General features: G+C 40.2%; 1 protein-coding gene across 1 annotated transcript in view; it reads left to right on the top strand.

The window, feature by feature from the left end:
* Positions 1-9,300: 9,300 nt before the first annotated feature.
* Positions 9,301-12,033, top strand: part of pcdh2g1 (protocadherin 2 gamma 1) — a 223,953-nt gene continuing 221,220 nt past the window's right edge. Inside the window, 1 exon segment of the mRNA NM_001024174.1 lies at positions 9,301-11,740. Coding sequence (NP_001019345.1) covers positions 9,326-11,740 — 2,415 coding nt within the window. The 5' untranslated portion in view covers positions 9,301-9,325.

Here is a 12,033-nt window from a genome sequence, read left to right as displayed (position 1 = left end):
AATTTGCCAGGGATACGAATAAATTATATATTAGAGAGATGTATATAGAGAGAGTTTTTAATGTTGCAAATTCTAATGTCACTAAATGTCAGTGTTTTCCTGTTTTCAGTGTTTGTATTTTTATATTCTTATTTTACATAATAGTGCTAATATTGACATTTTGTTGTCTTATTTGCATGCATGAGGTGTTTAATAGAGCATTAATATTTTAGGGTTGTTATTTGTCAGAACAGTGCATTTCTAATGAAGTTTATGATTAAGTCTCTCCATTTATGAAGTAGAGCAGTGTATGTTGCTGTCCGCGGTGCTGTAGAGAGTGCTTTGTGGATGGGTTTTTAGCTGAAGCAGCATGTTTATTCACAGTATAGCCCAGAAATATGAATCTGATTAATAAGGAATGAATTTCTTGGGATTGTTAATTCTCAGAGCAGTGCATTTCTCAGGAAGTTTATGATTGTATCTCCATTTATGAGTGTGTCGATGTCCTTGATGCTGTACGGTGAGTATTTTTGGATTGGTTTTCAGTTGAAGCAGTATGGCATTGCAGATCATTGCATAAATCAGAAACTTTTCCGGCTAAAATGCACGTTGAGGCAGGTTGTTAATTTTTTGTTGTCATTTAAAGTGATTTTTCACTTCCTGAGAACTTCTAAATGTGTATTTACTTCTGCTTAAACATCTCGATATCAGTGCTGTCTTGCATATTTATTTATAAAGCAGTTAACATTTGAACTGGGTCAAATCTTTTCATCAAAGTTGTCCTAAAACTCTTAAACAACACCCATTTCTTAGGATTGCTGTCTCTGATTCACTTCAAATGTTGAGTATTGTATATATAGGACTCTTTTAAAACGCATTTTAAGACATAGTGCGCGCCACCACATTTATTCCATTTATTATCAGACCACATATACCACATTAGAAGAGCTCGTTTTTTTTTTCCTCGGGCATAAATTTGAGCGTCTGACAGAAGCGCAAAGCATCACTAAAACCCTCCGCGTCCCACTAGAAACACTGCCTTAATTCATGCTGTTTGAGTTGTGAATGCAGTTTTCTAGTTTAACGCAGAGTGTCGCTGTTCACTTATGCAACCATTTTGTTTGGTATTGCGCTTCACTCCACCCTGTTCCTGATGTCATGATCAGGGCTTCCAGCTTACATCCATATGAAAAATCGTCGACGGTCACTCTCGGATCTTTATTTGAGTTTATATATAGTTTACACTTAGGTTTTTGTATTTTTGTTGAATTTATAAGGAGTAATTTTGTATGTATCCCTATTTGGATTTTGGAGGTATCCGTGTTGCTGCTGAGATGTTCGTTCTTTTGTTCGTCGTGCTGATGGCGCACAGCGCTTATGGAGACGTGAGCTATTCTTTCCCGGAGGAGATGAAACGCGGATCTGTGATTGGGAATATAGCGAAGGATCTCGGACTGGATGTGAACAGACTGTCATCACGTAAGGCTCGCATTGATACTGAAGGTAATAGAAAGCGATTCTGTGATATTAATCTGAACACTGGAGAGCTGACCGTAGCGGAGAGAATCGACAGAGAAGGGCTTTGTAATGAAAAAATGTCATGTGCTCTAAATTTCGAATTAGTCCTTGAACATCCATTGGCGATTAATCGTGTAACAATACAAATACAAGATATTAATGACAACACGCCCACATTTCCGAAAGATGCAATAAAGCTTGAGATTGGTGAGCATGCTGTGAAAGGCGCTCGGTTCCGCGTTAATGAGGCTCATGATGCAGACATCGGACAGAATGGAGTACAAACCTATTCTATTGAACGTAATAATCATTTTATTTTATCTGTGAGTACAAAAGCAGATGGTGGAAAAAATGTCGAGTTAGTGTTAGACAAAGAGCTGGATCGTGAGCAGCAGAAAGAGGTGACTTTAATTCTGACTGCGGTAGACGGCGGGACTCCACCGAGATCAGGTACTGTAGCCATACACGTCACTGTGCTGGATGCTAATGATAATGCTCCAGTCTTTAGTCAGGCCGTCTATAAAGTCAGTCTGCCTGAAAATTCCCCTGTAGATACTGTAGTAGTGACAGTGAGCGCTACTGATGCTGACGAGGGGCAAAATGGAGAAGTGACCTATGAGTTTAGTCGTATTTCTGGAATTGCGAAAGAATTGTTCTACTTAAATGAGAATAGTGGAGAGATTAAAGTTAAAGGTCCCATTGATTTTGAAGAGGAAGTAAAATATGAAATGCTCATTGAAGGAAAAGATGGTTCTGGACTTTCTTCGGACACCAAAGTAATCATAGAAATTTCTGATATCAATGATAATGCTCCTGTTACAGTTATTAAATCACTGAATATTCCTATTCCTGAGAGCTTGTTACCCGGTACAGAGGTTGGCATCATTAATGTGCAGGACAGAGACTCTGAGAATAACGGACAGGTGCGCTGCTCCATTCAGCAAAACGTCCCATTCAAACTCGTGCCTTCAATCAAAAATTACTATTCTCTGGTGACCACAGGTGAATTAGACCGCGAGCTGCTCTCTGAATATAATATTACAATTACTGCTACTGATGAGGGCTCTCCGCCTTTATCTTCCACTAAGAATATTCACTTGACTGTAGCTGACGTCAATGATAATCCACCTGTATTTCAACAGCAGAATTACAGAGCTCATGTGCAAGAAAATAACAAAGCAGGCTCCTCTATTTGTTCAGTATCAGCTACAGACCCGGACTGGAGACAGAATGGCACTGTAGTTTATTCTCTGTTGTCCTCTGATGTCAATGGCGCACCGGTGTCCTCCTTTTTATCCATTAACGGAGACACCGGGGTCATTCATGCCGTCAGGTCGTTTGATTACGAGCAGATGAAAAGTTTCAAAGTGCTCGTGTTAGCCAGAGACAACGGGTCTCCTCCTCTGAGCAGTAACGTGACCGTGAGTGTCTTCATATCGGATGAGAATGACAACTCTCCTCAGATATTATACCCCTCTCCGGAGGGAAACTCCTTCATGACCGAGATGGTGCCCAAAGCTGCGCAGGCGCGCTCCCTGGTCTCCAAGGTGATCGCCGTGGACGCGGATTCCGGGCAGAACGCGTGGCTCTCGTATCACATCATTAAAGCGACTGATCCGGGACTTTTCACTATCGGTGTCCACAGCGGAGAGATCAGGACGCAGCGGGACATTTCTGAATCTGACAGCATGAAGCAGAACCTTATTGTGTCAGTCAGAGATAACGGACAGCCCTCTCTCTCAGCCACGTGCGCACTGTATTTACTTGTATCAGATAACTTGGCTGAAGTGCCAGAACTGAAAGACATGTCTCATGACGAGAGCAGCTCCAAACTGACGTTTTATTTGATCATCGCGCTGGTGTCCGTCTCCACTTTCTTCCTGACCTTCATCATCATCATCCTGGCCGTGAGGTTTTGTCGCAGGAGAAAGCCCAGACTATTGTTTGATGGAGCTGTAGCCATTCCCAGCGCGTATCTGCCTCCAAATTACGCAGAGGTGGAGGGCGCGGGAACTCTCCGCAGCGCCTACAATTATGACGCATACCTGACCACGGGCTCGCGCACTAGTGACTTCAAGTTCGTCAGATCTTATAATGATGGCACGCTGACTGCTGACCTGACTCTGAGGAAGACTCAGTCCTCTGTGGATGATCTGGAAGGGCTCGATGCAGAAATCACTGATTCGTTTCAGGTAGGACTGATGATTTATTTTATTTATTTCCAGCTCTGTTTGTTTTCTCTTCATATATCACAAAGCTCTTTTAAGTATTTTTGTTTTGTTTTCAGGATTAATTTATATTAACATACACTGATACATGTTGCCCATAGGCTACCAACAAATACCCGGCTTAACTTTTATTCATCTATTTTTTTTATTCATTCATTCATTCATTATTTTTTTGCGATCAACTGGGATTTAAGTAAACATGTTGAAGTGTTTCAGCGAAGCTTTAAAGATATTGTTCACTCAGAAAAAATAAAAAACAAATTATCTAATTCATTTTCCCTCATATGGTTTCTAAACCTTTTTGATTTTCTATCTTCTGTTGAACAGCAAATTTAATAATTTCATATTAAAATACTGGTTGCTGGCACACATCGACTTGGTCAAATTCATTTCTACATATTTGCCGCTCTCTGCATGTGTGGGTCCTGCAATTTTCATGCAGTCCGATTCAGCTGATGGCTTGCATTTCTTCCTGCATTATGTGGAATTTATAAACGGGAAATGAAATATAATGTCTCACATATTCGGCTGACTGAGGCCTTTTGTAAATCATTGTAGAATGATTGCAAATGATATAGTGGTTTCTTTATTTGGAAATGGCAAACACACAAACAACATATGTCCATCTTGCTTTATGATGATGTGTTAGGTAAAATATATGTTTTAGATCATTGAAGAAGTGCTTTATTACTGATTTTATATCGTTTTGTATTAAGTCAATTGCCAAAGACAAATGTGAATCGAGTCTTCCAGGTTTTCCCGGTTGCTGTCCATGGTGCTGCATTTAATTTTGCTGTTAGAATATTTAGCTCTATATTTTAGCTCTCTAATGTTCCACAGGTTTTGCTCCGTTTTATCCTTAGACTAATATGCATGCTACGGTTGTTAATTTACAATCTGCAGTGTTGCTACTGGCTTTTGTTTTGCTTACAAGCTACATAACAAAATTAGCATGTGTTGTTTGGTGAATAGGCGTAGATCATCAGACGTTTGTAAGCGTTTTTATTATCAAATGAGAGAAACAAACTCCATGTAGTTTCTTATTTAGACTCACAGCGTCGCTGTTCACTAGCAAAACCCTGTGTGATTTCCCTACATATTTATCCGCCCTGTCTGTGATGTCAAAGACTGCTGCGCGCTCACCTCTTCTAGAAAATCGTCGACGGTGGCTGGATTTAGTCTGTTTCTAATTTATTTTCTTACATACAACTGACTATTTGCTTTCTTTTACAAGATTTTAATTTTCTGGATATACTTTATCATAAATTTCGCAAGTATTTGAAAGGGTTTGATGAAGCTGCTGAGATGTTTGGTCTTTTGTTCTTCGTGCTGATGGCGCACAGCGCTTATGGAGACGTGAGCTATTCTTTCCCGGAAGAGATGAAACGCGGATCTGTGATTGGGAATTTGGCGAAGGATCTTGGTATCGATGTGAAAAGGCTGTCATCTCGAAAAGCTCGTATTGATGCAGAAGGCAACAGAAAACGATACTGTGACATTAATCTGAACACTGGAGAGCTGACCGTAGCGGAGAGAATCGACAGGGAAGGGCTTTGTGGAAAAAAATCGTCATGCGTTCTTAAACAGGAGCTCGTGCTGGAAAATCCTCTAGAGCTGCATCGCTTTATTTTTAATATCGAAGATATAAATGATAATTCACCGCAATTTAAAGAAAGTGTTATTAAATTTGAAGTACAGGAGTCAGCAGACAAAGGATCTCGTTATTTATTAGATGAGGCTCATGATGCGGATATTGGTATGAATTCAGTGCAGTCATATACACTTCAGAATAATGACCATTTTGTTCTCAATATTCACAATGGCGACAGTGGTGGTAAATATGGCGAGCTTGTTTTAAACAAGGAATTGGACCGTGAGCAGCAGAAAGAGGTGACTTTAATTCTAACTGCGGTAGACGGCGGGACTCCACCGAGATCAGGTACTGTAGCCATACACGTCACTGTGCTGGATGCTAATGATAATGCTCCAGTCTTTAGTCAGACCGTCTATAAAGTCAGTCTGCCTGAAAATTCCCCTGTAGATACTGTAGTGGTGACAGTGAGCGCTACTGATGCAGACGAGGGGCAAAATGGAGAGGTGACGTATGCATTTGGTCATTTATCAGAAATCTATCAGGAAATGTTTTTCATTGATGCAGTGTCTGGTGAAATTAAACTAAAACGCTTGTTTGATTATGAAGAGGAGACCTCTATTCAGCTGCCAATTCAAGCTAAAGATGGTCAAGGGTTAGCAAATAGATGCACTGTATTGATAAATGTTATTGACGTAAATGATAACGCACCTGTAATAGTGATAAATTCTCTGAATGTTCCCATTCCTGAGAGCGCGTTACCCGGTACAGAGGTTGGCATCATTAATGTGCAGGACAGAGACTCTGAGAATAACGGACAGGTGCGCTGCTCCATTCAGCAAAACGTCCCATTTAAACTCGTGCCTTCAATCAAAAATTACTATTCTCTGGTGACCACAGGTGAATTAGACCGCGAGCTGCTCTCTGAATATAATATTACAATTACTGCTAATGATGAGGGCTCTCCGCCTTTATCTTCCACTAAGAATATTCACTTGACTGTAGCTGACGTCAATGATAATCCACCTGTATTTCAGCAGCAGAATTACAGAGCTCATGTGCAAGAAAATAACAAAGCAGGCTCCTCTATTTGTTCAGTATCAGCTACAGACCCGGACTGGAGACAGAATGGCACTGTAGTTTATTCTCTGTTGTCCTCTGATGTCAATGGCGCACCGGTGTCCTCCTTTTTATCCATTAACGGAGACACCGGGGTCATTCATGCCGTCAGGTCGTTTGATTTCGAGCAGATGAAAAGTTTCAAAGTGCTCGTGTTAGCCAGAGACAACGGGTCTCCTCCTCTGAGCAGTAACGTGACCGTGAGTGTCTTCATATCGGATGAGAATGACAACTCTCCTCAGATATTATACCCCTCTCCGGAGGGAAACTCCTTCATGACCGAGATGGTCCCCAAAGCTGCGCAGGCGCGCTCCCTGGTCTCCAAGGTGATCGCCGTGGACGCGGATTCCGGACAGAACGCGTGGCTCTCGTATCACATCATTAAAGCGACTGATCCGGGACTTTTCACTATCGGTGTCCACAGCGGAGAGATCAGGACGCAGCGGGACATTTCTGAATCTGACAGCATGAAGCAGAACCTTATAGTGTCAGTCAGAGATAACGGACAGCCCTCTCTCTCAGCCACGTGCGCACTGTATTTACTTGTATCAGATAACTTGGCTGAAGTGCCAGAACTGAAAGACATGTCTCATGAAGAGAGCAGCTCCAAACTGACGTTTTATTTGATCATCGCGCTGGTGTCCGTCTCCACTTTCTTCCTGACCTTCATCATCATCATCCTGGCCGTGAGGTTTTGTCGCAGGAGAAAGCCCAGACTGTTGTTTGATGGAGCTGTAGCCATTCCCAGCGCGTATCTGCCTCCAAATTACGCAGAGGTGGAGGGCGCAGGAACTCTCCGCAGCGCCTACAATTATGACGCATACCTGACCACGGGCTCGCGCACTAGTGACTTCAAGTTCGTCAGATCTTATAATGATGGCACGCTGACTGCTGACCTGACTCTGAGAAAGACTCAGTCCTCTGTTGATGACCTGGAAGGACTCGATGCAGAAATCACTGATTCCTTTCAGGTAGGACAAATAATTCTTTTAACAAAACTATTTAAGTGATTTTTTTTAATTAATTTGCTTATTTTGTTTTTTGTTGGTTGACTGCTCTTTTTGACACTGTGGTCTGTTTATTTGCACTTCACGTGAGTTTTTCAATAGCTTTATCGTTTGAGCTACATTAGAATATTTTATGGCTCATTTGAAGTAACGAAAGTATAGGATTAAGCGACCCATGCGCATTATTTTATGCAATCATAATATTGTGATGGATTCTACAAAGCTTTTGACTTTCTTTAGGCGGTTTTGGATTAGCTATTTTCAGTTTTTGTTGTTTATGTGTTTGGGAAGGTTTCAAAGGTTTCAGAAATAATTGTTGCTTTTATAGTTATTATTTTTATGAATATTTCGGTCGGGCTGGTTAGTTTAACACATTATTCATCTTCATGTTGTGTGTTCATGGTCTATGTGAATTCTGCTGTTTTTAAGTCTGTGTTATAACGTAGATGTGTGATGTGGGTAATTTGGTAGTTTGATTTATTTTTGTATGTATTTTATAAGCTGTTTTTAAGTCTGTATTCCGCCAAGTAACTTTTTCTAAAAGTCTTTTTAATCTGAATTAAAGTCCTGTGGAGTTTTTAGAAATTTTTTGTAAACACACAACTTTTTGTCCAACTTGCTTCGTAATCTAGTTGATTAATAACTAAAATTCTGTTCCAAATATATTTAAATTATATGTGATTGCTGTTTTTTTTTTTTATTTATTTATTAATTTATTTTTTTTTAAACGTCACAAATGTTCTGGTTACTGTAGTTATAATTCATATTTAATGATTCTAGGAGTGATTGGATAGTGTTATAATACAATTTTTAGAACTGATGCTTAAAAACAAAACAAATAAATAAATAAATAAATAAATAAGTAAAGAAAGAAAGAAAGAAAGACATTGTTGCATTAGGGGTCTTATTTGTGTAATTCTGCTCTATTTTGCTTGTTGCGATTATTCTACAGATGTTTTTGATCCCTTTGATTTAATTTTATGGTTGCACTTTTAATTACACCTTTGCATTATGTTTTTCTATGAATTATCTTATTATATTAATATTGCTTTGCATCGGAAGGTAGTTCAGGAGGATAAAACAAGAATTTCCTCCTATTTTTATTTTTGAGTACTTTCACTTTTTTCATTTTTAATACTCAAATATGAACTTTGTGTTTTTTTTTTTTTTTTTTTTACTTTTACTCTAGTAATTTTTCACCATACTTGTACTTTTTAATAAAAATTCACTGAAGATTGCGTTCAGGTTTTTGCTGTTGCTGTCCGTGGTGCTGCACTTAGTGGGACTTTTGGCATTTTTCTTCTCGGTTGTATCTCTGTCTTTATGGGCAGTATATATATATAAATAAATATATATATATAAATATATATATATATATATATATATATATATATATATATATATATATATATATATATATATATATATATATATATATATATATATATGTGTGTGTGTGTGTGTGTGTGTGTGTGTGTGTGTGTGTGTGTGTGTGTGTGTGTGTGTGTGTACTTGTTGTCTTTGTCTTGCGCTACAGACAGTTATTTGTCGCCTGGTTACATTACAAAATAAACAGAACATTTTCTGAATAAACTCTGCACCAATAAAATTGTAAACACCCAAAGCTGTCAGAAGCCTTAGTGTCATGCAGTTTCTTTTTTCAACTCACAGCGTCGCTATTTACCTGCAAAACCTTTACTATGGTCTGTGCAAATGTCTCCACCCTGCTTATGCTAAAAAGCTGCCAGTTGCTCAGTTACAAAAAATCGTCGACGGCGAGGCCATATTTCAGGCAGTTAGGTTTTTATTTTATACATTCAATTTTTTATTTGTTGTCTTTTTCCTGTTAATTGAGTTTTTGCCCCGGGATTGATTTATGCTAAATGTTTGAAGCATTGCAAAGGCTCTGCTTTGCTGCTGAGATGTTTGTTCTTTTGTTCTTCGTGCTGATGGCGCACAGCGCTTATGGAGACGTGAGCTATTCTTTCCCGGAGGAGATGAAACGCGGATTTGTGATTGGGAATATAGCGAAGGATCTCGGACTGGATGTGAACAGACTGTCATTTCGGAAAGCTCGCATTCATACTGAAGGTAACAGAAAACGGTACTGTGACATTAATCTGAACACTGGAGAGCTGACCGTAGCGGAGAGAATCGACAGAGAGGAGATTTGCGGGAAAAAAGCTTTGTGCGTATTGAAACAGGAGCTCGTTCTGGAAAATCCTTTGGCGCTGCATCATTTCGATCTCAGTATTCAGGATATTAATGATAACTCGCCACAGTTTAAAGAAAGTGTTATTAAATTCGAAATACACGAAATAGCAGTCAAAGGTTCTCGTTATTTGTTAGAAGAGGCTTATGATGCGGATATTGGCATGAATTCAGTGCAGTCATATACACTTCAAAATAATGAACTCTTTCTTCTTAATGTCCTCACTAAAGAACATGGTAGAAAACATGGTGAACTCGTGCTGAATAAAGAGCTGGATCGTGAGCAGCAGAAAGAGGTGACTTTAATTCTGACTGCGGTAGACGGCGGGACTCCACCGAGATCAGGTACTGTAGCCATACACGTCACTGTGCTGGATGCTAATGATAATGCTCCAGTCTTTAGTCAGGCCGTCTATAAAGTCAGTCTGCCTGAAAATTCCCCTGTAGATACTGTAGTGGTGACAGTGAGCGCTACTGATGCTGACGAGGGGCAAAATGGAGAAGTGACCTATGCATTTGGTCATGTTTCTCAAAAGCTCCTGCAGTTATTTTTTCTTGATTCAGTTTCTGGTGTGATTAAATTAATTGGACCGATTGATTATGAAGATGAGAGTATAATTGAACTTCCCGTTCAAGCCAAAGATGGTCAGGGATTGGCCAGTTATTCCAATGTATTTATAGATATTGTTGATGCTAATGATAACGCCCCGATAATAATACTTCAGTCTCTGAATAGTCCAGTTCCTGAGAGCGCGTTACCCGGTACAGAGGTTGGCATCATTAACGTGCAGGACAGAGACTCTGAGAATAACGGACAGGTGCGCTGCTCCATTCAGCAAAACGTCCCATTTAAACTCGTGCCTTCAATCAAAAATTACTATTCTCTGGTGACCACAGGTGAATTAGACCGCGAGCTGCTCTCTGAATATAATATTACAATTACTGCTACTGATGAGGGCTCTCCGCCTTTATCTTCCACTAAGAATATTCACTTGACTGTAGCTGACGTCAATGATAATCCACCTGTATTTCAGCAGCAGAATTACAGAGCTCATGTGCAAGAAAATAACAAAGCAGGCTCCTCTATTTGTTCAGTATCAGCTACAGACCCGGACTGGAGACAGAATGGCACTGTAGTTTATTCTCTGTTGTCTACTGATGTCAATGGCGCACCGGTGTCCTCCTTTTTATCCATTAACGGAGACACCGGGGTCATTCATGCCGTCAGGTCGTTTGATTACGAGCAGATGAAAAGTTTCAAAGTGCTCGTGTTAGCCAGAGACAACGGGTCTCCTCCTCTGAGCAGTAACGTGACCGTGAGTGTCTTCATATCGGATGAGAATGACAACTCTCCTCAGATATTATACCCCTCTCCGGAGGGAAACTCCTTCATGACCGAGATGGTCCCCAAAGCTGCGCAGGCGCGCTCCCTGGTCTCCAAGGTGATCGCCGTGGACGCGGATTCCGGGCAGAACGCGTGGCTCTCGTATCACATCATTAAAGCGACTGATCCGGGACTTTTCACTATCGGTGTCCACAGCGGAGAGATCAGGACGCAGCGGGACATTTCTGAATCTGACAGCATGAAGCAGAACCTTATTGTGTCAGTCAGAGATAACGGACAGCCCTCTCTCTCAGCCACGTGCGCACTGTATTTACTTGTATCAGATAACTTGGCTGAAGTGCCAGAACTGAAAGACATGTCTCATGACGAGAGCAGCTCCAAACTGACGTTTTATTTGATCATCGCGCTGGTGTCCGTCTCCACTTTCTTCCTGACCTTCATCATCATCATCCTGGCCGTGAGGTTTTGTCGCAGGAGAAAGCCCAGACTGTTGTTTGATGGAGCTGTAGCCATTCCCAGCGCGTATCTGCCTCCAAATTACGCAGAGGTGGAGGGCGCGGGAACTCTCCGCAGCGCCTACAATTATGACGCATACCTGACCACGGGCTCGCGCACTAGTGACTTCAAGTTCGTCAGATCTTATAATGATGGCACGCTGACTGCTGACCTGACTCTGAGGAAGACTCAGTCCTCTGTGGATGATCTGGAAGGACTCGATGCAGAAATCACTGATTCCTTTCAGGTAGGACAAAGTATTATAAACTTAAAGTTTATATATATATATATATATATATATATATATATATATATATATATATATATATATATATATATATATATATATATATTTGCTCATGTAATTATTTTAGTTGTCTGCCGTTTTTAACACTGTTATTAGTTTTTGGTATTTGGCACATCACGTGACTTTTTCAAAAATCTGATATAGTCTGAATTAGTAATTTTTAGGGTTCATTTGTATTACGAAGGTATAAAATTAAGTGGTCTATCCACATTCATGCAATCGTAAAATATAAC

The sequence above is a fragment of the Danio rerio genome, chromosome 14 (assembly GCF_049306965.1).
Source record: "Danio rerio strain Tuebingen ecotype United States chromosome 14, GRCz12tu, whole genome shotgun sequence".
In the NCBI taxonomy this organism is placed as follows: Eukaryota; Metazoa; Chordata; class Actinopteri; order Cypriniformes; family Danionidae; genus Danio; species Danio rerio.
The sequence above is the reverse complement of the archived record's forward strand: the minus strand, read 5'-3'. Positions and strand labels throughout refer to the sequence as shown.